This window comes from Erinaceus europaeus, chromosome 11, assembly GCF_950295315.1.
Source record: "Erinaceus europaeus chromosome 11, mEriEur2.1, whole genome shotgun sequence".
Taxonomy (NCBI): domain Eukaryota; kingdom Metazoa; phylum Chordata; class Mammalia; order Eulipotyphla; family Erinaceidae; genus Erinaceus; species Erinaceus europaeus.
Genome location: NC_080172.1, coordinates 60,189,483 through 60,213,241, shown reverse-complemented (window position 1 = coordinate 60,213,241; position 23,759 = coordinate 60,189,483). Strand labels below are relative to the sequence as shown.

The 23,759-nt window shown below is 42.7% G+C and overlaps 1 protein-coding gene across 1 annotated transcript; it reads right to left on the bottom strand.

Annotated features, from left to right (window-relative positions):
• Positions 1 to 19,982: 19,982 nt before the first annotated feature.
• Positions 19,983 to 22,802, bottom strand: NHLH2 (nescient helix-loop-helix 2). Its single transcript, XM_007525509.2, has 2 exons — positions 22,109 to 22,802; positions 19,983 to 20,549 (listed from the first exon to the last, which is right to left on the bottom strand). Exon 2 carries the CDS (start codon positions 20,539 to 20,541, stop codon positions 20,134 to 20,136), a length of 408 nt encoding a protein of 135 aa, XP_007525571.1. The 5' UTR covers positions 20,542 to 20,549; positions 22,109 to 22,802; the 3' UTR covers positions 19,983 to 20,133.
• Between the last annotated feature and the right edge of the window lie 957 nt (positions 22,803 to 23,759).

The following is a 23,759-nucleotide window of genomic DNA, read 5'->3' as shown; positions in this document are numbered from 1 at the left end:
GTCTCTAAACTCTAGACAATTGAAATCATGTCTTTTCCTCCTGTCTCATCCCTCATCATTCCACCTCTCCTCCCTCCTTGGATTACAAATTACCATCCTCAGGGTGTCATCATGAAGGCAAAGTAAGTGAATACCCATGACATATTCAGCACAATGCCTGGATCACAGTGCTTAGACAATGTCATTTCTCTGATTGGAGATTATTTACCAAAAAAAAAAAAAAAAGTCCAAATTTCTGAGCACAAGGATTCAGGATTTTTGATCAGAACTCCCCCACTCTAATCATTTCCAGTTTGTCCTCAACTTATGCCATTCCTTCTGCTTGGAATGCCTTTCCCCCATTTTACCTGTTGAAACCTGCCCACTGAGTCCCCATAGATATATAATTTCCATGAAGTATTTTCTGATTCATTAAGATGTAATTAATCACCTTGTCTCCTGGAGCTCTGTGGGATTTAATTTATATTTCCACTCTCCCCCCTTTGCATTATGTATACGTATTAGTTCATTCTGTTATAGGACATTTGCTTTCCATTCAACTAAAGTGTAGACCCAAAGTATAAACAATTTTTGGCTGAACTGTTGAATATAGAAGATAATGGCAGTTATGAAAATAACATGTGTGGTTGAGCTAGACTGAACCTGCAAAATAAAGATGAAAAAAAGGTTGTGGTGTTGAATTAGAGAAGTATATGAAGACAGTATGTCAAAAGGGAAGCTTATCTGAGTCAGGGAGAACAAGTTTGGCTTCCAGGGACCCAAAATGTCCAGAAGTCAACAGCTGTAGGATGGTATCTGCTTTTCAGAGAAGACAAGGAGTTTATCTGAATGATCATCAATAGATTATTAGCTAGCTACAAAGCTTCATGGGCTATACTTTCTCAGAGAAACAGGAAAACCAAGATAATTTATACCTTTTATCATCATTTGGGGATTACTAGCCCAAGTAGTTAGGCAGAAATTAGATACTAAAAGAACATAAATTAGAAATGAAGTAGAGGTATCACTACTTATAAATGACACAAAATATACATATAAGACCCCAAAGACTCTATCAAAACTTGCTAAGAAAATAACCAAAGAATTCAGAATATAGCAGGATACAAAAATCAATAAAAATCTGTTGCACTTCTACATGTAAATAATAAATTAGAGTCAATAGAAATGAAAACAATCACATGTGCAAATGAGACAACACATGGGAGTAAACTTAAGAAGGAGTTAATAGACATATCTGTGCTGAAAACAATAAACACAACTAAAATAAATTAAGGACAGGTAAACATTGAAATAGCTATGCTACCTAAAGCAATTTACAGACTCAGTACAGTCCATAACAAAATCCCAGTAATATTTTTCAAGGAGATAGAACAACAACAAAAATAGTCTAAAATCTGAATGGAACCATAAAGACCCTAAGTAACCATAACAGTCACAATGGAAAATAAAACTTTTTAAAATAAAAAGGAATTATTTCACTCTGCCTTCCAACTATACTATAAAGTGATCATGGTCAAAATAGTATAGTATTGGGAGTCGGGCGGTAGCGCAGCGGGTTAAGTGCACATGGAGCAAAACACAAGGACCCTGGTTCGAGCCCCTGGATCCCCACCTGCAGGGGAGTCGCTTCACAAGTGGTGAAGCAGGTCTGCAGGTGTTTATCTTTCTCTCCCCCTCTCTGTTTTCCCCTCCTCTCTCCATTTCACTCTGTCCTAATCAACAACGACAGCATCAATAATAAAACAAGGGCAACAAAAGGGAATAAATAAAGAAATATTTTTTAAAATAGTATAGTAATGGAATAAAACCACAAAGTCCAATGAAATAGAGTTGAGAGTCCAGAACTAAGACCATATATATGTAGAACAGTACATTTATGACAAAGTAGCCATGATTATACAATTGAGAAAGGAAAGCTTCTTCAACAAATAATGTTGAGAAATCTGAACAGTTCCAGGCATTGGGGTGGCAGAGAAGGAAAACTAGATTATTACTTTATACCACACAGAAAAATAAATACATAGAAAAAATAATAAATAATACAACACTGTAAGACCATGCATTACCTAATATGTCCTTGGGTTGTAGAAATAATCATGACAGGGCCAGGTGGTGGCACACCTAGTTAATCACACACATTACAGTATGCAAGGACCAGGGTTTAAGCCCCTTGTCCCCACCTACCTGGGAAATGCTTTGCGAGTGGTGAAGCAGGGTTGTGTCTCTCTGTCTCTCTCTCTCTCTTTCTGCCACTCTCAATTTCTTTCTGTTTTGATCCAATAATACATAAATTAAATAAATTTAAAAAGAAAAAGTCATGATATATTTTTCTATACAAAAATTTATGGTGACTTTTCCAACAATCAAACAAAAAGACTTTATATACTTATGAGAGAAGTAGGCAAGAGATGGAAAAAAGAGGAAGAAACATGGAGTGGGGGAGAGAACCAGAACATTACTCTGCTACATGTGATCCTAGAAATAAAACTTTATCTACTACACCACTTGTCAGGTTGCAGTAAAAATATCTATATATATATTGAGGCTTCATATCACATGTGTCATTCCGTAGTCCAGGAATTCTTTCATCAAAAAATTGCCCAGTCTCTGGTTCTACATCCATTCATGAGTCTAGGGAACATTTCCTCTGGTAGTATGGATTGAAATTCTTTTTAGGGTGCAGAAGGTGGGAGTTCTGCCTTCTCTAAATGCTTCTCTGCTAGACATGTGCATTGACAGGCTGACCCATACCCCCAGCCTGTTTCTGTCTTTCTCTAGAAGGATAGGGCTCTGGAGAGGTGAGGTTCAGGGACACATTGGTGAGGTTGTCTTGCCAGGGAAGTCAGGATGAAATCATGATAGCATCTGCAACTTGGTGGCTGAAGAGCAGTAATATATAAGGCAGAAAAAAAAAGGTTAATAAACTGGAACCAGAAAGTAGGATGAACAATCATTTTTACAAATAGCACATAGTAGCAAATAGTTCAAGATGGTTAGTAATTGGGGGAAATGCAAATAAAAACAAAGATGTGAAATCATTACACAATTATGAAAACAACTTTAAAAACCAAAACCAAAGCAGAACAAAACAAAAACCTAACTGTATACTGTATCTCTAAATCCAACTTTAAACTTTAGCTTATGTGAAAGTTTCCAGATCACTGATGACTTGCTACTATGTGCTATTTGTAAAAATGATCCATACTACCAGAGGAAATGTTAGAAGAAGATGACCAGAGGTCTCTGAGCTCTAAGTACATCAGGACCCAGAGAGAAGGGGGGGGGGGGACATTCAGAGGTAGCAATGGATATGGGTGTGACTTAGAAAAGAAGGGAAGGCAGGTCCATGGGGGGGGGCAAATATATATATATATGATAGATAGATGATAGATAGATAGATAGATAGATAGATAGATAGATAGATAGATAATAAAAACAACAACAAAAAGTAAAGCCCTATCTGAGAGAGCTACTATAATTTCCAGTGGAGGGAACAGAAGACATAGAACTCTGGTGGTGGGAACCATGCAGAATTATACCACTGTTATCCCATAATTTTGTAAATCAATATTAGGTCACTAATAAATTTAAAAATATAAATGGCTGTTTAAATATTTTGCCTAGTCTTTGACTGGGTTTCATATTGTCTGGTTGAGCTTTGAGAACTCATTATATACTCTAATACAGACTGAACACCATTCTACACTCTTCATTTCTTTCATAAGTCCCTTGAAGGAAAGGACTATTACTATATGTGTTTTGTAGATGACAACTACAGAAAAGTGAAGTAGTTTATCAGAAGTGTCATTAAATAAATACACAGGATTTGAAAGCAGGAATTTTGATTTGGACTTTCTCTCTAAACTAGCAGCTAGAAAACTCTCTGTAAGGATCCAGATAGTAACTTTTAGGTTTTATGGATGGGGAAAACTGTGGCATCCTTGAGGCTCTGCCATTGTTATTACAAGATAATCCCATCCTGAGCTCCAGTGGCGCAATCTATTAGCGCACAGTACTTATACAGATAATCCCATCCTAAAAACAAGCAAATGGTTTTAAGTATGATTGTGCCCCAGTAAAATTTTATTTTTGTCTTTGTTGGGGCTTCATTGTTCCTGGCTGACATTTCCAGACAGAGACACAGAGACAGGAGGAAAGAGGGAGAAAAGGAAGGACACCACAGTACCAAATTTCTCCTGGTCTGGTAGGGGTCAGTCTTGAACCTGGATCATGTGCATGGTAAAGCAGCCACCCTCCCAGGTGAGCTATCTCGCTAGCCTTCCAGTAAAATTCTGTGTATAACTGAAATTTGAATTTCACACAATTTTCACATAATGTATATTGCCACTCTTGCTAGAGTCAGGATTATATTCAGCTTTTCATTTAAAGTACTGATTATTGTTGTGTCCTCCAAAGCTCAAAGTCTCAAGCTTTTCTTAAAAAACATTTATTGTCAGGTCTTTAAATGATATATCCTTTTAATAATTAATTCATGCTGTATATGATACATTATGGCCTCTAGGTACTAAGTAGATTTCTGTTGAGTTGAATTCAGATAACTGAATTGCATTGGTATATTAATTAGACAGCACATTTTGGTCCTAATTATTCTCTTAGCTATTTCTACTAATAATCACTAAGCACCATCTCTACTGTTGTTCTTTATGTGTCCTCTGTAATAGTAATTTTAATGATTTTATAAACGTTTGTCTTCCTGTCATGTTTCCTTATTGAATCTTTTCAATTTGCAAAATTTGCCATGATGCTCTTCTGTTCACTACTCAAATATTAATTGAAGGTTTGTTATAACCAGTTGCATTGCAGATGTGGATGATTCAATGGCCAGAAAGTCAGGTTTCCTGCTTTCAAGAAGCTCAAAACTCCGGAAAGCATCAGCAACTGAAACCGGGCAATTCATGCAGTGACATTAGCTTTACAATAAAAATAGACCCAAGAGATTGGGATGGTGGTGGTGGTGGTATATAGAAGGTTCTTGGCTTAGATGAATCTATATAATAGAATTTATATTGAGGACTCTTTATAAAGTGATCCTTACCAAGAGCCTTGTGCTTTTGGTGGGCAAGAATAAGCTGTCATTTTGTTTTATGAGGGCAAAGATGAACCATCTTTGGACTTATCTCTTTAATTTCTGGATTACCATTCCTTTAACTCTTTAACAACTTTCAATATAAGAGGCTAAAATATCACCTGTATCAAGCCCCCCCCCAACACCTGGTATAGCAATTCTGGACAGTGAGGTGACCTTCTGGGTAGGTGACCCCTACTCATGATGGGGGGAGATGACAAGTGGGTCACTCAAGTTCAGTGTGTGTGTAAGTGAAAGTGTCACACTTATGGAGGTCAGAAAATACACTTGTTTTTGGACATCACCTGAATGTCACCATCTCACTGCTTTGGGTCAGCTTTTTCAGATAAAGACAGAGATAGAATCACTAATTCTTATAATTGTTTACAGGAATGCTAGATATATCTGGGTATGTGTTGGTTTCCTCTAGTTACATTATTCACTATCACACAAGTCAGAATGAGGTAGAGCATGTTTGAAAACCTGGTGAATTTCCACTCAGATCTTGGCTGCCAGCTTTGGGAGAGAGCAGAAGTCCAGGGTCTTCTTTGGGTCTACAGTTTATATTACATATATTGCCTCTGGATTTCCTTCTTGAAATCAGTTTTCTTTCACCTGCCATTGTCTGTGATTTTTTTTCCCACCAATCTGGTCCCCTAAGATATGGCTTTTTCTCTTTCACCTTCTCTTTCTTTTGGTCAGGACGTACTTTTCTTCTTGTATTCTACAATTACTACTGGCTCAGAACACTTGTCACTCACAGTTATGCAGCTAATACCAGTATTAAAGGTGAAGATATTGTGGCCTGGAAGGTGGTACAGTGGATAAAGCACTGGACTCTCAAGCATGAAGTCCTGAGTTCAATCCCAGGCAGCACATGTACTAGAGTGATGTCTGGTTCTTTCTCTCTGCCTATCTTCTCCATGAATAAGTAAATAAAATATTTTTAAGGTGAAGGCATTAGCATTCACAATGCAGGGGGGAGGGAAAGAGCAAGTGGTCATCATGAAAAGCAACAAGTTGCTCTAAGATGCTGTATTTGGGTAACACAGAAAGGGGTGGGGTTATAGTTAGCAGAGAAATGTCTCCAATCACCAGCTTGTTACATATACCATCTTGAGATCATTGTCTCTACTTATAGTTACAATTACTATATAAATATTTTGTATAGTGATTGTTCTTTTCCTTCCAGGAGTTAGAAAGTATGGCTCCTTCTACAAAACCCAATGTGCTTTGATTTCAGAGTCTATCTCTTAATGTCACCACTCTCCAAGAAATAGACTGCTCAGTGCAAGGGAGAACCTGATAAAAACCCCCTTGTTCTTTGTATGAGAAAATAATCTTAGCATCACACTTCGTCCATCTGGACATCATTAATATTGTCAGCCACTCCCTTCAGTAGCCTTTAATGTCTAAATAATTACTCCCTGTGGCCATAATCCGACATGATGTCACTCCCCTCCTGATTTGCATCTCATAGATAACAGACAGCTTGGGAATTGCAGGAGGCTTTGTGAGCTGTTCAGAAAGCCTAACACTTATTCCCACCATCACCTCAATCACATCAGGTCCCTCCTCTAAATCTGTCACCAAACTGCACAGCCTTCCCCCACTCAATTACTCTCTTCCTTCTGTTATACTATTTTGGGCTCTGTCTCTAGCAAGCTCATCATCCTGACTGATAACTGGAAATGAAGTTGCCTCATTGGGACATTGCAATGCTTTGCCTATCGTGGACATCCTTGACTGGAGTTTTGATGTTTCATTCCTGAGTGTGAAGTTTCCTTGTCCCCAATTTATTAATCACTATTCTGCTTTGGTAGTCTCCCCTCTTTGCAATCACACAGCCACCTGCCCCTGGAAAGCTAATGTCTGGGGCCAGACTGCTTCTCTTGGTCTTTGCTCTCCTCATTGGTGTTGCTTCCCTGGGCACTTTGTATTGTATCCCTCTCTTTTTACACAGGCTAGTGGAAATGCTTTTCTTTTCTTTCTTTTTTTTCTTATATTTATTTATTTATTTTCCTCCATAGAAAAAAGGGGCTCTGTGCCTACACTGCAAATCTACTGTTCTTGGCATCCATTTTTTCCTCTTTTTTTTTTTTGAAATTGGATAAGACAGAGAAAAATTGAGAGAGGAGGGGGAGATATAAAGGGAGAGAGAAAGACAGACACTTGCAGACCTGCTGCACCACTTGTGAAGTGTCCCTCCAGTGGGTGGATGGGGAGCCAGCGGCTTAAACCCAGATGCTAGTGTGTATCCTTGCATTTACTACTATGACATTTAACCAAGTGAGCCACTGCCTGATTCCTTGTGGAAATGCTTTTCAAGGTACCATGTTAAGAGTGAGGTCAAGGTGTGGACTACAAGGATACAGAAAGCTAATCTCTTTTTGCACATTAATTTGCTTTTGTGCACATGTTTCTCTTTTCATATCTTCTTTAATTTACATGTCTTTTTTAATGTTCTCTCTCCCCCATCACTACTCAACCTGTCTTTTCATTTACCATCCACTTAAGCAACTACTGGCTTCCTTCTTCCTAGGTGGTAAGTTTTCCTTTCCATGTCCAGGTTGGCCTGTCTCTACAGCATCGAGCATCTGGATGGATAGGAAAAGCATGCTGCTAAATACACAGATGTTTGGAAACACCTGAGTATTTTGGCACCCAGTGGCAACAACAGCTGGATAATGGAATTAATTTTTCACTTTTCAGTCATTGCTTGATATGGGATGGACAGTCTTCCCAGAAACAGTCTAAGCACAGCCCATTATCTCTTAGCAATTCTTCCCTCTCACCGGGGGAATTATGTCTGTCAATCATCTTATTGTCTAAGAAAAGGGGAAGAAATTTGTCTCTTCTTGGGCTACACTATATCATCCCTCTATGCCTCAGTTCTTTCCTTACTGAAAGAGCTAGTAGGAACTGACAATTTCTCTAACCTTTCCCACCTCAGGCAGGGAGAATGAATAAGGCTTGCAAAACAGTATTCTCCATGGAAGTCTAGGGAATGGTACCACATTTTTTTTTCCTCCTTATGAGAACCACTTTATCTGGTTCGAGATCTTTTCCTCTTTCTTCTCTTTTTATACTCTTTGTAGACTCTATTTACAAAAGAAATAGAAATGAAGGCCACTTATTATTCCTGGCCCATAGAGGACCCACATTATCTCTTTGTATTTTTCTCAGGTTGCCTAGAATAACACTGCTTAGCCCCACTGGGGCCCTCAATAGATGGGGGATCTCTAGGGGCTGCCCCAGACTCCAAAGTCTTTCTTCATAGTGAGCTCCACTTATATCTCTCAACCCCAAAGTCACTCCCAAAGATTAATGGGCTACAGGAGCTCAGTAGCACCATCTCCCTTTCCTGAAGGGCACACCCCTGCAGGGGTAAGTGTGAGACTGTACCCCCATGGCTGAAGTTACCTCAGTGCATCTGTGCCTACACAGAAAACTAGTGTGACTTAATTGTGTAAGTGTGTGTGGTGGGAGAGGGGGGCTGGGTCATTGCTTGTTTATCCGTTTTCATTCTATTTGGTGGACTAGACATACAGCACCCCTATCTCCATCTCCCTCAGTACAGTCAGAAAATGTATAGGTCAATCAAGTGAAAATCAATTCCAGACCAAGTGTTGGCTGGCACCAGGTAAACTTGTCCTAAGTAGCTGTGAACCTTGCAGGTCAGGAAGAGGGTGGGGTTGCAGGGCCAAACCACATCCCTCAGGGAGCTGTGTCTTCTACCTCCACTTTCAAAATGGTGCAGGGCTTGGTTTGGCGGGGTCTTGCTGTGTATTTCTGGCTCAGGATGTCAAGCTGAGTGTTCTCCTGCTAGAGTGGTCTCTCCCCTCCCCCGCCTTTTTCTCCCTGCCTCCCTCCAGTCCCCCTCCCTCACTCTGCCTTCTCCCAGAGGAGGTGACAGACGGGCCTGTAATTTGGTTCCATTCGCTCGACTGGAGCAACACCTGCCCCCCTCCCTTGGGACTTGAGGGTCTCATCCCAAACCATACAAGAAGCCAAAGACAAATCCGGGCCCACATGCAAATGCACAGAGAAGAGTAACTCTGGCCTGCAGCAGCCCCTGTGCCAGCCCTGGCTCCATTCTGCATGCACACCAAGAAAATCAAACACCTCCTGAAGTTCAGACCACTGAAAATCACCCCAAACTTTAATTAGATTTTCAGGGCTTTGAAATTTTAGTAATTAGCTATTGTAGTTAGTAATATCTCTTGCCACCTGCACTGCATGACAATAAAACAATGTGTCTGAGTTAAGTTGGGGTGATAGGAAAGTTCAGTAATAGAGCTGGATATTAAAAACACAGTATGGCAGGATACACAGGCGTGTGTGGGGGTTGCGGCTGGTGCTCACGTACATCCACCATATAACAGAGGTTCTGTTTCTGGAACATCACTTTTATCAGTACCCACAAGCAGTCACTCAAAAACAGCACTCCATTTCCCATTCACTTAGAAGTGTACAAGGGCACTAACCACTAGGATTTCTGACATTTCCCAAGGTCTGTGTCACCAGGGTCATCTGCAAGACTGATCCAGTCCAGATCCTCCCAAGGTTTGCTACAGAGCACTAAAACAAGACAATCTAATTCTCAAACATAAAGTCAGACTCCGAATTGTGCCCACTTGTATAATTTAGTCATATATTCTGCTTTTATTTTTAATAGTTTTGTGGTGCTGAGGTCACTTGACATGAGAGGAAACTCCAGTAATAATACCAATTTCAAATAGCCCAGGCTACATTTAAAAAATTGTTCTTTAATTGCTGTAATGTTTGTTTCTCCATAATAAGGAAATATTTGTATTTTTGTCTTCTGCCATAAAGAAGACATTGGGTCCATACTCCCAGAGGGTTAAAGAATGGGAAAGCTATCAGAGGAGGGGATGGGATATGGAGTTCTGGTGGTGGGAATTATGTGGAGTTGTACCCCTCTTATCCTGTGGTTTTGACAGTGTTTCCTTTTTATAAATAAAATAAAATTTTAAAAAAGAGTTAGAAAGGAAGGTTTCAAAGTAACTTCAAAGTTTTGCATCTTGTTGAATTCTGAAAAATCATGAAAAAGCATCACATCAGTATGTCTCTCTTGCTTGTACTCCCAATTTCCTTTCTAAAATTATTTCTTAAATGTTCAAATAGCTGACTCCTTGTATCAGACCTCAAGATCACTGTCTTAGTGAATGTTTTCCTCTCCTCCTTTTCCTTCTTCATTTTTAGAGACAGGGAGACAGAGAGAGACAGAGGCCACAGCACCAATTTCCTTCAATGCCATAGGTGCCCTGGACCACAGATACACACTATCCAAGTGAGCTCTTTTGCCAGCCTTCTGTGAACATTTTTCTGATGTCTTTCTTGAAAAATAAGTCATACCAGCACCAGCTGAGCAGGTGTGAAGAGCTGGAGGTCCCAGAAATCTTGACTACACATGCATAGAAGAGATGCCTAGGCTCCCCTCACATTGCCTTGGTCTGCTTGACATCAGTAAGTTTCAGGTGGATTTAACACTAGACCCCAAGACTGCTCAGCACAATCTCATCATCAGTGAAGATAGGAAGAAGGTTCTGTTTGGTGGTAAGATAATGGTCTCCACCCCTACTCCCAGCCCCAAGGCTTTTACTTCTCACACAGTTGTCCTGAGCTCTAAGGGGTTTGAAGCTGGCAGGCATTTTTGGGTGGTAGAAATCACAGGGGAGTCAGGCGGTAGCACAGCAGGTTAAGCACACGTGGCGCAAAGCACAAGGACCGGTATGAGAATCCTGGTTCGAGCCCCCGTCTCCCCACCTGAAGGGGAGTCACTTCACAGGTGGTGAAGCAGGTCTGCAGGTGTCTCTCTTTCTCTCCCCCTCTCTGTCTTCCCCTCCTCTCTCCATTTCTCTCTGTCCTATCCAACAATGACTACATCAATAATAACTACTACAATAAAACAACAAGGACAACAAAAGGGAATAAATAAATAAATATTTAAAAATTTATAAAAAAAAAAAAAAAAAAGAAAGAAAGAAATCACAGGCACAGGTGTGTGTTCTCTGGGTGTCTGCAAAGAGTCTTTCCCCAGGCAGGTGCTGATGCCACAGGTCCCAAGCAATGTATGCTGGCAAATCCACCAGTCCCTTAGGACCCATCTCAACTCAGACACAATGATAGTGACCATTGGCATTTTCCTGGACTATGAACCAGGAGAGATTTGGTTTTATGATGTCTCTGAGATGTCTCCCATCTGTAAACTGGTGGATACTTTTACAGAGAAACTAATTCCCTATCTTGTTATAGAACCTTTTTCCCTATCGGTGATCATGACTATGAGCTAAATGCAGAGCCCCTTGATTCCCTCTCTAAAAGAAAGTCTATTAATAAAGCTTTTTGAATTAAAAAAAAAGAAAAAGAAATCATAATAATATCACTCCACTTTTTCCACAGTAAAAAAATAAAATAAAGAGAGAGAGAGAGAGAGAGAGAGAAAGGAAGGAAGGAAGGAAGGAAGGAAGGAAGGAAGGAAGAACTGTAAGCTTTTTGGATTGAACTGTCCTTCTGTTTCAATGCCTTTTTAAATCTTTATAACACTGTTCTCCTGGGCATGTCACTTAACATTTCTGAGTTTGTGCCTTGGAAATCATTGGAGCTCTGACTGCACTTAATTGTTGCAGGACGAAGGAGCCTTGTAGAAGGTGCCTGGTGTTAAGTCTGTGCAATTGTCTTTACTGATGTAGTCTCCAGACTACAACCCATGTGGTCTAAATGTGGAGTGAATGCAGGAGTGGTGTCAAAGACATCTTAGTGGTCCTGCCAGGATGTAAGGATGTGAATGAACCACTTCCCCACTCAGTGTGCAGGGCTGTGCTCCCTTTGCCAGAGCCTTGAGGGGCTTAGCATATGTGGTACATTTTTGGACTGAAAAAACCCATGCTAGGGGCACCTGTTACTTATTAATCATCCTCAGGCCTCCACAGGTGCTGCTGTTGGGGAACTAGCTGAGCCTCACTCCTAAACCCACAGAGAGCTTCCTACCCCAAGTGAATGGCTTAGGGCAACTCATGACCAACAGCTACGAGAATCTATTTGATACACGCGTGCACGCGCACGCACACACACACACACACACACACACACACACACACACACACACACACATTCTCTAAGTCTTTGGGATCTGCTGAAGTTGAAACCCAGCATAGTGGCTGCTTTGTGGCCCTCCCACCTTCTGCTCTGCTCTTGTATCTAGCTACCCCAGGACACCTGGTATAGCAACTCTGAACAGTGAGGTGACCTTCTGTGTCAGCTCTCAAACATGTCTACCCGTGATGGGGGCAGATTACAAGAGGGTCACTCACATTCAATGTGTGTGTAAGTGAAAGTGTCAAGCTTGTGGAGGTCAGAAAGTACACTTGTTTTGGGACATCATCTGAATGTCACCATTTCACTGCTGTGGGTCAACTTTTTCAGATAAAGACAAGAGAGAGAAAGACACCAAAACTTCCTCCAGGCTCAAACCTGGGTCATATGTCTGGCAAAGTAGGCTCATTATCCAGGTGAGTTATCTTGCTGGGTCAGGAGGTGAATTTTATAAACTGTATGCTCTACTAAGTGAGCTATCCCCCAGCTCAGGAGATGCATTTTTAATAGCAGGATACCTATTTTTTTAAGAGTCAGAGAAAAGCCAGTTGAGTAGAAGGAAAAAATATCAAGGAAGATAGATTAGGCCAGCTGTGAAATTTCCCTAAAAAATGCAGGTGTTCTCTGATGTACTAGTAAAGGGAGTAAAGTTAATCTGCTTCACTGTAATAATGGCTCTGTAGTTATGTTAAAAGAAAACAAAACAGTCCTTTATCTTTCAGATGTAACTACTGACATTTTTGGATGGGATAATATGATGTTAAAGTTTTGCTTCAAATATCCCAAAAGGGAGAAAGTATGTAAGAGCATAAATGAAATGTTTAGTCTGTAAGAATCCATTTAATTTTTCTCTGAGCTTTTGTCAATGTGCTTGCATCTTCTATGAGGCCCTTTTTATATAATTACTCAGCAAACCCATGCTGGTGTTGTTGACTCACCAGGTCCCAGTTACACCTGTAATATGAAACCTCCCCTCATCACAGGCTCCACCCTCCAGTCCTTACGAGTATTTTTCATCAGCACACCAGGTACTGCTTCTCAGAGTCATTTCTGGAGGATTGTTTTAATCACCTGTCCTTCCTTTAGTCTGACCCGCTCATGCAAATCCACCCTAATGTGCAGTCCTCCCAGTTACTCCATCTTGAATTTCCTTCTGATACACCTGCAAGTTGCCTTAGCTTTTCAGTGACTCAGGGAGTCCATAGAATCTCCCTTTTGCTATCTTTCTGAAATGAAGAACTTCCCTCCTAACCTGGAAATAATTGACAAAACTGGATAGGGATTCCTAAATATGTTTCTCTTTATTACCTCTGAAATAATTTAACTGCTGAACTTTCTTCTTTTTAAATAAACTTTTAAATTATTAAAATACTTACTGTAAGAAGTGGGGTGAGAAGGAGGAGGGAAAGGTGAAGGAGGAGGAAGGAGAGGAATAGGAGAAGGAAAAAGGGAGGAGCAGGAGGAGGAGGGAGGGAAGGACTAGGAGGAGGAGAAAGGGGAAGAGAAGGAGGAAGGGGAGGAGAAGGGAGGGGAGGAGGAGGGAAAGAAGGAGGAGGAAGAAGGGGAGGAGCAGGGTGGGGGGCAAGGGCACTGTTGATTTTTGGCATAAAAGGACACCAGGGATTGAATTTGTGGCTTCAGGCAAGCAAATTGACTCCACCAACATGCTGAGCTATCTCGCTAGCCTTTATTTTAACTTTTGGAAAGGTTGCCTGGCACAAGAGCTAATGCTATAGGTGCTATTAAGTTCTTAACATGCACCAGACATGCTATGCTGTAAAATATTTAATGCAAATTAGCTCAATCTTTGTAACAATGTGATATGGTTGTGACTAACAGCCCCCATCTACATGTGGAAAAGCTGAGACACAGAGTTGAGTAATCTATTCAAGTATACATCTAGTTAGTAGGAAAACTAAAGTTTGGATACAGGCATGCTTTGTTAGAGTTTGTCCCTTGATCACTCTGCAATGGTGCTGGTCACTGAGTGGGGAAAAACCAAGATACAAAAAGGAAAGACAGGAGAACATTACAGAGAGAAATCAAGTACAAAGGTCAAGGACCACATGTCTCCAGGTCAGTGCTGACTTCTGAATGTGGGGCAGAGCCATGGCGCACAGGGTTAAGCACACATAAAGTGCAAGGACCTGTGTAAGAATCCGGGTTCGAGCCCCTGGCTCCCCACCTGCAGGGGTGTCACTTCATAACCAGTGAAGCAGGTCTGCAGGTGTCTCTCTTTCTCTCTCCATCTCTATCTCCCCTTTCTTTCTTCTCTCAATTTCTCTCTGTCCTATCCGAAAAAAAAAAAAAAGGGAAAACTTGGCTGCCAGGAGCAGTGCATTCATAGTGCAGGCACTGAGCCCCAGCAATAACCCTAAAGGCAAAAAAAGATTTCTGAATACGACAGGGATTATTTTTAATCAGAAAGGTGAGAGATGATACTAAAGAGTCTGGAACAAGATTATGGAATATTTTTGCATCCAAAGAAAGAATTTGAATTGTTTTTTGTTGGTTTTATTTTTCATGGTCAGTGACAAGCTAAGAACTTTCCAGTTGAAGAATGGCCTAATAATTTCAAGATGGTTTTTGGGACCATCAGGAGATGGTACAGTGAATGAAGTATTGAACTTAAAGTTTGAGGTCCTGACTTCAATCCTCGGCATCACATATTCCAGAGTGATGCTCTCATGTAGATGTAGATGATGATGTAGATGTAGATGTAGATGATGTAGCTGTAGCTGTAGCTATAGCTGTAGCTGTAGCTGTAGATGTGAGGCTGGGCGGTGGCCCACCCAGTTAAGTGCAGGTAATACTATGCACAGGGACCTGTGCAAGGATCTAGATTTGAGCCCCCACTCCTCACCTGTAGGGGGAAAGCTTCACCAGAGGTGAATCAGTGCTGCATATCTCTCTCTCTCTCTCTCTCTCTCTCTCTCTCTCTCTCTCTCTGTCTCTCCCCTCTACCTCTTCCTCCCTTCTCAATTTCTCTGTCCTATTAATTAAATGGGGAGAAAAGGTGGGGAATAGATATGTTTGTGTATGTGTGTGTGTGTCCCGTTTGTCTCATAGAGACAGACAGAGAAATGGCCATTGGACAGTAAGAGAATATAACTCAGTATGCTGGGTGTGAGTGGGGGAGACTGAGGCGTCAAACCCCCAGTGTGGTGGTAAATAGTAATACTGTGGACAATGACAGATTAGCACCAATCTTCTTTAGGAGACACCAGTCCAGAGCTAAAACCAACCTTCAGTGTCTTCCTGCAAAGTAGAAAGAGGCTCCTTTGGCTACTACCTGCACATGTTGCATTTAGCAAGCAGAGAAAGGCTGCTTTAGCTTCCATCATACCATTTCCTTGGTTGGGGGCAGGACAGGCGGTGGGTGGGAACTCAGTGAAGTACAATTCCTATATCCCTTGGGCATTGCCTGAGCTGAAACTTCCTCAAGCTAAAGGATGGACAAATGGGGAGCAAGGGACTCTTCTAGCAAAGGAAGACTGTAGGGCAAGTCTTTTGCCTGACAAGCATGTCTTCATGACCCTGTGCAAGTTATTTCATTTTTCTAAGCCTGTTTCCTTGCCCAGTGGAACTGATGAAAGTGCCTATTTCATTGGACTGTTGTGAGACTTAAGTAGCATAAATTGTTTATTTTAACTCATTAAAAGCCTACCAAGTGTACAAAAAACTTAACTCACTAAGAATACAGAATACACTCAATACATGTTAGCTGTTAACATATCAACTGTCACCAACATTAAATGATATAGCTTTTCTAAGCCCAGAAAAAGGCATTAATGGGGCCAGGTGGTGGTGCACCTGGTTAAATGCACAATTATAGTGCACAAGGACCCAGGTTTAAGTCCTTGGTCCCCACCTGTAGGGACACTTCACTAGAGGTGAAGCAGGGCTACAGGTGCCTCTCTCTGTCACTTCCCCTCTCTATATCCCTCTCCCCTCTTGATTTCTTTCTTTTTCTATTCAATAATAAGTATATATATATATATTTTAAAACTTTAAAAAGTAAAATGGCATTAACTATACACAGTTCAATATAGTGGTTCATTTTTCCTTACCTCCTGTCTCCTCAAACCTCAGTGTGAAGAAGACAGAGGAGGATGACTATGATGGAAATTGCATTAAAAAATAACAGCATTACAGAGACTTGCTGTCTTTACACATCTCATCATAGCAGAAGGCATGTTCAGAGGACAGGACTCCTCAAAGACATTCTAAGAACAAGGCTCATAGGGGGATCAGGTCCCATCCCCCATTCACATCCATTCACCCTCATTACTTAGTTTGTTCTTTCTGTTCTGAACCTCTTCCCCACCACACTACCACAATCTTGACAGCTGCCTCTCCCTGCTAGGGAGTTTTTCCTGAGGACTTTTGCCACTGGTTCTTGGGGTGTCTGTGGACAGTGTCAGAACAAGGTAGCCCTCTGACCAAAGAAATACAGTCCTTGTCAGCTGGGCTGGGTGGAGCTAGGTTTTCTGGGGAACAGCAAGGACTAGGACAGTTGTAAGGTAGTTGGGGACAAGAGTACAGAAATGGAAGCAAGCTGTAGGAGAAACTGTGGTTCCAAGTTTGTCCCAGCTCTCTCTCCACTGAGAGAGAAGTTAAGGGTGAGAGTGAAGGAAGAGGTTTTTGCTGATGGGGGCATTAAGTGATGATGGAAACTGCAGGTCTGTCAAATCTAGACAACTGCCCAACAGTTGTCTCCTCAGAGGGGTCACCATATCAGTTCTAAAATCTAAAATAGTACCCGCCATGGGTACACCCAGCTGTCGTATCCTTAACCTGCATTCCTTTTCTTCACAGAATGGAGCAAAACCTGAAATTACATATTGTGTTGTTGTTGTTGTCACACTGCTCTGCTCCAGCAGACCTGTTTTATTCATTGGTCTTCTCTCAGTATCCAGACTAATGCTTACCGCAGAGTAAGTCCTCAGTGAACATTTGCTGAATAGGACACACCATCTTTGTTATGTGGAGAAGAATCACTGCTTCCTTACTTATGGCTAAACAGTCACTGACTGTGCAAAGGATGACTTAGTCATCCTCTGGTGCACAACAGTGTCACAAAGTTGTCTCTCTCTTTGGAGGATGCTCAGCATTCTTGGATTTGAAATGGCACTGCAAGATTGTCTCTGGTATCAGAAGGATTGTATAGCTGGGAGAGGGCATTGCTCTTTGCCCATGTTTTTTGCATTTCTTCTTCTTCTTCCTCTTCTTCTTCTCCTCCTCCTCCTCCTCCTCCTCCTCCTCCTCCTCCTCCTCCTCCTCCTCCTCCTTCTTCTTCTTCTTCTTCTTCTTCTTCTTCTCCTCCTCCTCCTCCTCCTCCTCCTCCTCCTCCTCCTCCTCCTCTTCCTCCTCTTCCTCCTCTTCCTCCTCCTCCTCTTCTTCTTTGCATTACTTTTAATACCAAGAGTGAACACTTTACTTAGTTTAGGGAGATGGGTAAGTAGGTACTTCCTACTATATGGTAAGGATACACACATCATTTAAGAGTTTAATTCATAAACCAGGAAAGGAAGACCTTCAGAAGGTTTCCTGGAAGAGTCGGCCTAAGGATCCTGGTTTGAGCCCCCTGCTCCCCACCTACAGGGGAGTCACTTCACAAGCCGTAAAGCAGGTCTATAGGTGTCTCTTTCTCTCCCCCCTCTGTCTTACCCTCCTCTCTTCATTTCTCTCTGTCCTATCTAACAATGATAACATCAATAACAACAATAATAACTACAACAATAAAAAGCAACAAAGGCAACAAAAGGGAAAATAAATAAATATAAAAAATTTATTAAAAAGGTTTCCTGGGGTGAGAAGCTGACTTCATTTCTTTGGCATGGGAGCAGAGTGGATTTTTCTGTCATGTAATAAATAAGTATGTGAACCTGGATTATTATGTTAAGGGGTTTCTCACTGCCATTAAGTAACTATCTTACTTAGTGCCAGGCACTTAAATTTCCAGAACCTCAGTTTCCTAACTTTCATCTTAAGAGGTTGGGCTAGCTACTAAGAGCAGTTAGCTACTTCTAGGGCAACAAAAACTGTAATTCAAGTAACACTTTATATATATAAACATGATAATTTTTTTCCTCTCTGAGAGACACTTGATCACATGACCATCAAAAGTGGGGTATCTTTTCATAAGTTGATCATTTCCCAAATTTAGGAAGAACATCAAATATCTCAATATATGAATATATTAGGAATTTTAATTTATACATTTCAGGAATTTATACAATCAGGAACTGATTGCACCAAGATATTTCAAATTCAGCCAGTATACTCATTATGTTTAGATAATATACTTAAAATAAAGGAGAGGACTTTATTTGATACCTTTATTTATATGCAAAACAGCGCACCATTCATGAGATATGAAAAACTCGTCAGATAGAAACCAGATTTTATCTATTTTCACTACAAAATATTGCATTATATAAAGCAACAGACACACAAAAAAACCCTGAAAAAGACTAAAATCTTTGGATAGCAGATGTGTTTTTTTCCCTTGTCTCTAAAATACACTCCTTGTTTTAAGAGTTTCACAGCTGAGAACATGAAACATTTTCAGGTTATAGACTTTTCTTTTTGGTTGTTACAGAGTAAAGTAGTTTTGAATTTTTTTTTAGGAAAATAACTTAATTTCCTAAAATTATCCCACACACAAACATCACACACACACACACACACACACACACATACACACACACACATAGAAAGTAGCTACTCTCATTATAAACAGTTTGTAAAGTACTTTTCAGACATAACTACAGGTAAGAATAACAACACTTAACTTTTTTAGAAAACTATAATAGTGAAGTGCTAGTGTTGCTGATCTCACAACAAAAGACCCTTTGAAGAACAAACATCTTAATATATAAAATATGTTTAGAAACAGGGAGAAGTGGGAAATTGGTTATACAAGTGCAATATTATCAGAGCCAAAAGAAAGACCACAGTATAATCTCAACAAACACGTAAAAAGTTAGACGTACTTATTCCACGGGAAAAAGTGTAAACACTTGACTATAAATAAATTGGCACAGAGTATCCAAAGTAAAATTATCACCACTCTGAAAAATAAATGTCTTGAAAAAAATACTCTACTCCTTCTAACATAAATAAAAATAGGTTGTCTTTTTTCTAACTGCACCTATGGGTCCACATGTTTAAGGTCACAAATAGATGTTTTTGGATATATAAAGGGGCACTTCGCCTGAATAAGCAATCAAATACATAGTAAATCTTCCATTTAAATATGGATAATTCTGTCTGTATAAGTATCCTACCTTGGGGGTTATCATTTTACCAAGCTCAGCTCTTCCCACACTGTTTGTTTATTCTCATTATCTTTTTAGCTTTCTTAAGTATGCAGGGCTTGTCTGCTTTGTATTCTGGATGCTATTACAACCTTGCTTTGTGGCAAGTAACCCAGAAGGTTTCCTGTTCTACCTTTCTGCATCTTAATTCTCTAGACTGGGGGCGATTCCCTGCTTTCCCTTTGAATTTGCTTGGTGATCTGTCATTAAGAAAAATCCCAGATGATCTAAAGTTCTGAGCTTCTGGTACTTCATTCAAAACATAAAGAACTGTGGGAGATAACTGGTGGAGAGCTCATCCTCTCCGGCGAGGCGAGCTAAAGCAACAACCCTTAAAGGGATCTTAACAGGAGGCGGCGAGGCCCAGAGGCGGCTCACACCAGGTGCCTCCAGGAGGTCTGGCCTGGAAGAGACCCGCTGAAGCCCAGAACTCGCCTGCCACCCACCCCCAACCTTGCAGAGGCGGGAAGCTTCCCGCGTCGCCCCTTTGACCAGAAAGGACACAGGTCGAGTTTCTGCCCCCGCCCACGTCTCTCTGGCCGCCGCCGCCGGTCCCCAGCCTTTCCCCGACTGGCGGGCGGCCTGGCGGGGCGCCGGCCCACGGCCCTACACGTCCAGGACGTGGTTGAGATAGGAGATGTAGCAGATGGCCAGACGCAGGATCTCGATCTTGGAGAGCTTCTTGTCTGGGGGCAGCGTGGGCAGCAGCTTTCGCAGCTCGGCGAAGGCCAGGTTGAAGGCCTCCACGCGGATGCGCTCGCGGGTGGCGTGCGCCGAGCGGTACTTGGCCGTGGCGCGCCGGCGCCGGCGCTTCTCCTCGCGGCTCAGCTGCTGCGGGTGCGGGTAGAGCGCGGCGCGGCTGCCGCTCTTGCCGTCGGCCTCGGCCTCCTCCACCGGCTCCAGGTCCGACACGCTGCCCAGCACCTTGGCGTCCCCGCCGCCCAGCGACTCCGGGTCCGAGTGTGCCGAGCTGGGGTGGTCCGAGTCGGCGGCTTGGTCCGGACTCAGCATCATTTTGGAGGCTGAGGAGGGGAGTCAGAAAACCGGTCAATGAGAGGAACGGCCGCGGGCTTTTCAGAGCCCGGCGGGCGCGGGGGGTGCAGCCGGCCCCAGGGCTGGGGGCGAGGAGGGAGGGGCAGGCCCGTGCCTCCTCGTGGCGCTGGAGTCGGAGGCCGCGGCGGGCCCCTGGCCGCCCCGGGGACTGACACCTCAGGCCGCCTGTCTGCTACTGGAGGGAGGCCGAGCGCAGACCCGCGACTGGGATTCACGCCTGGGCAACTCCACCTCCCTACCCCCGCCCCACAAGCCCAAAGTCCCCAACGACGACGAGTGCATCTGCGCTTTACGCGCGGCGGGGAGGCGCGGACACCGCCGCCAGCCCCGAGGGCCCGGGACAAGCTAACCATCAGCCGGCATCCGCGGGCCTCTCGCCGGCCTGGGGCGCGCGGGGCGGCCGCGGGAGGGGAGCGCAGGCCTGAGCGCAGGCAGGGCGCCGAGGGCCCCGGGCGGGGCGGCCTCCTCGCGCCTCCCTCCTGCCGAAATAAGAAAGAAGCGACTCGATCAACGTAGAGGCGCCTTTCAATAGAAAATTGACTCCGGTGCCCTCGTCGGCTCCCGAAGCGCCATCTGTCACGCAAACAGCCACACACTTCGGGGACCGAGGGACGCGGCGACCGGGGACGAGACAATGCGCCCGGCAGTCTGCAGACGACCCCCCTGGGGAACGCGGGCGGAGAGGCCGGGAGGAGGCCGGGCACCGCCTAGGATCCCGCAGGCTGCTTCTCCGCAAAGTTCGGGGGACCCCGCACCTGCCCCAGGCCCAGCTTCCGGCCCAGGTTCCCCTGTGAGGAACCCCACTGCGAAGGCCGCCCAGCCGGCTCCCCTGGGCCCTTGGAGGATCTGCCCCGATTTCGTGCCTAAAGCCGAGCACCGCGCCCGGCTGCTGGCCTGCGGGGAGGCTCGGGCTCCTGGCGAGGGGAAGACGGGGGGCGGGAGGCGCACCTGAGGGTGCTGGGCCCGCCAGCCCCGGGCGTCCCGGGCATTTGCCCGCGGGAGAAGCTTCCGAAACAGAGGGGTTTCTCCTGGAAAACAAAAGGTGGGGGTGTGAGCCGTCCTCTGCCGCTGCACTTCCTGGGGGACGAATTTGCCTTACTAAGAGTTTTTTTATTTCCTTGCGAGGAAAACCGAGCTCTAAGGCAAAAATCATAACAAAACAAAACAACAACAACAAAAAAGCTCGCGAACCGCATGTGACTCCCCTGTGGGCTTCTGGAGGAGGCATTTTTAAGTAGAACAACTTGCACTTACACACTCGGCTGGCGAGGACGGAGATAAAAAGCCGAGGCATGGAAAATCACAATAAACCACACCACTTGTAGTCCGGATCAAAAGTTCCTGGGTTGCTCTCACAGCATGTTAAATTCTCTTCCAGATAGCGTTTCTTAAGACTACTCATATATAGCCTTTCGTGAATGTAATTTTTAAACGATTTAATCGAACAAAACTGCCTATAAATACAACATGAGTTAATTTCCTTGCACGCTGGGAAAAAAAATAGATATTTCATTTAAAGGAGACTTACCTTGCACAAGCTTTTCTGGTACTCTTTTCTCCAATCTTTTAGAGTTAAAATTCCAGAGAATATCGGGGAGAAATTCCGAAGTGTATTAAAAGGAGTAAATACTTCTTACATTCAAAAATGAAAAAGCAGCTGTCATCTCGCTGGTGTCCACAGCGAGGGACGATAAATCTCAGGATGTGGATGATAGAAATGACTGTTCACTTAGGTGATAGATCAAAAAACGCCTTTTCCTTTTAATTGTTCTCAAACATTTTGGGGGATTCGTTTTTTTGTTTTATTTTTTTTTAAGGTTAAAGTCTCGTGCCTTTCATCCCCTTTCTTCTAAGTCTCTATAAATAACAAAAGAGATGCAGAGATAAACACAATCACATCAAAGGTCTGATTCCTTTACTTTCTAATAGCGGAAGAATCAATAAGAAAGATGATTAAGATAAGATTCCGCTCCCGTAGGACTCCTTTCCTGCCCTGAATTAGACTGAACAGAAACTGGAAAGTGCAAGGCAGAGATGCAATCTTGCTCCGAAGTTTTTTTTTTCTTTTTTTTTAAGATAAGGCTTTGTTCAGCTCCTATCTCCCCCAGTTCCTAGGAACACAATACTGTATCTCAGAGCTAAGGTTGCCTCTTCCTTACTCCTCCTTTACTTATGTTGTATAAACAGATACTTCCAGTTTCAAAGTCTTTCAAGGCTTGGTTATTCCCTCCCCTTCCCCCCTCCACCGCCACCCACGCAACCTTCTCCTTTCTTTACCTTGTAACAAAATCTATATAGTCAATGGACTGGAGATGCTTGGAGAAAGGTTGGTGAGAAGTGAACGTCTCTTGGTGACACTGACAGAGAAGCGGAGAGGATGGAGGAGCCAGAGAAAAGAAGCAGAGATGCGCGGTGTGTGGCTTCTTGGCTCTCTGGTACCCGATTGATTCCGCCTGGAGATGGTGGAAGAGATAAAGGCTTAAGAAGGGGGATGGAATTTTTCCCCCTAAATTGATATTTAATGGGAAATCCTATTGGACAGAAACCTGGACACGAGTCACTTAATTGGACTTGACATCTGTCACAGTGTGGGAGTTTTCACAGCCCAAATATTTTAGCAGATCAGATTCCTACTGAATCTTTGCCATGAAACCTAACAGTTGAAACAGCCCGTGATAAAAAGCTCAGCCTCTGAACAGTCTTTAGTTGTAATCATACTATTTTTTTCTTCAGATTATTGGCACAATATTTACATCCAAATAGACAACATATTGACTGTAGGGAAATTCTCATGGCGTGTTACAAAGCCAGTATCTATCTTTGGTATCTAAGAAAATATTTGCATCAGAATTATATGCTATATAAAGAAGGTGGTGTGATCAATATAGTCAGATGTGCATCAGCTACCATTTATTAGAGATAATTTACATTTTAAAAGACATTATAAAGAGACTTAATTAAGTATATTCATATTTTAGCCCTAACCTGCCACCAAGCTAATTCCCCAGTATATGACTTTAAAAAATAAGCTCTCAGTAGATTAAGTTATTGGTGAAACTGGGAACAGTATCTAGGTATTGTAATTTCAGGGACAACTAAATGGGACCACTCTACTTTTCTGAATGTGTTTGTTTTCTTCTTCACCCACTCATTCATTCAGTTAAAGTCTGGTACACCGT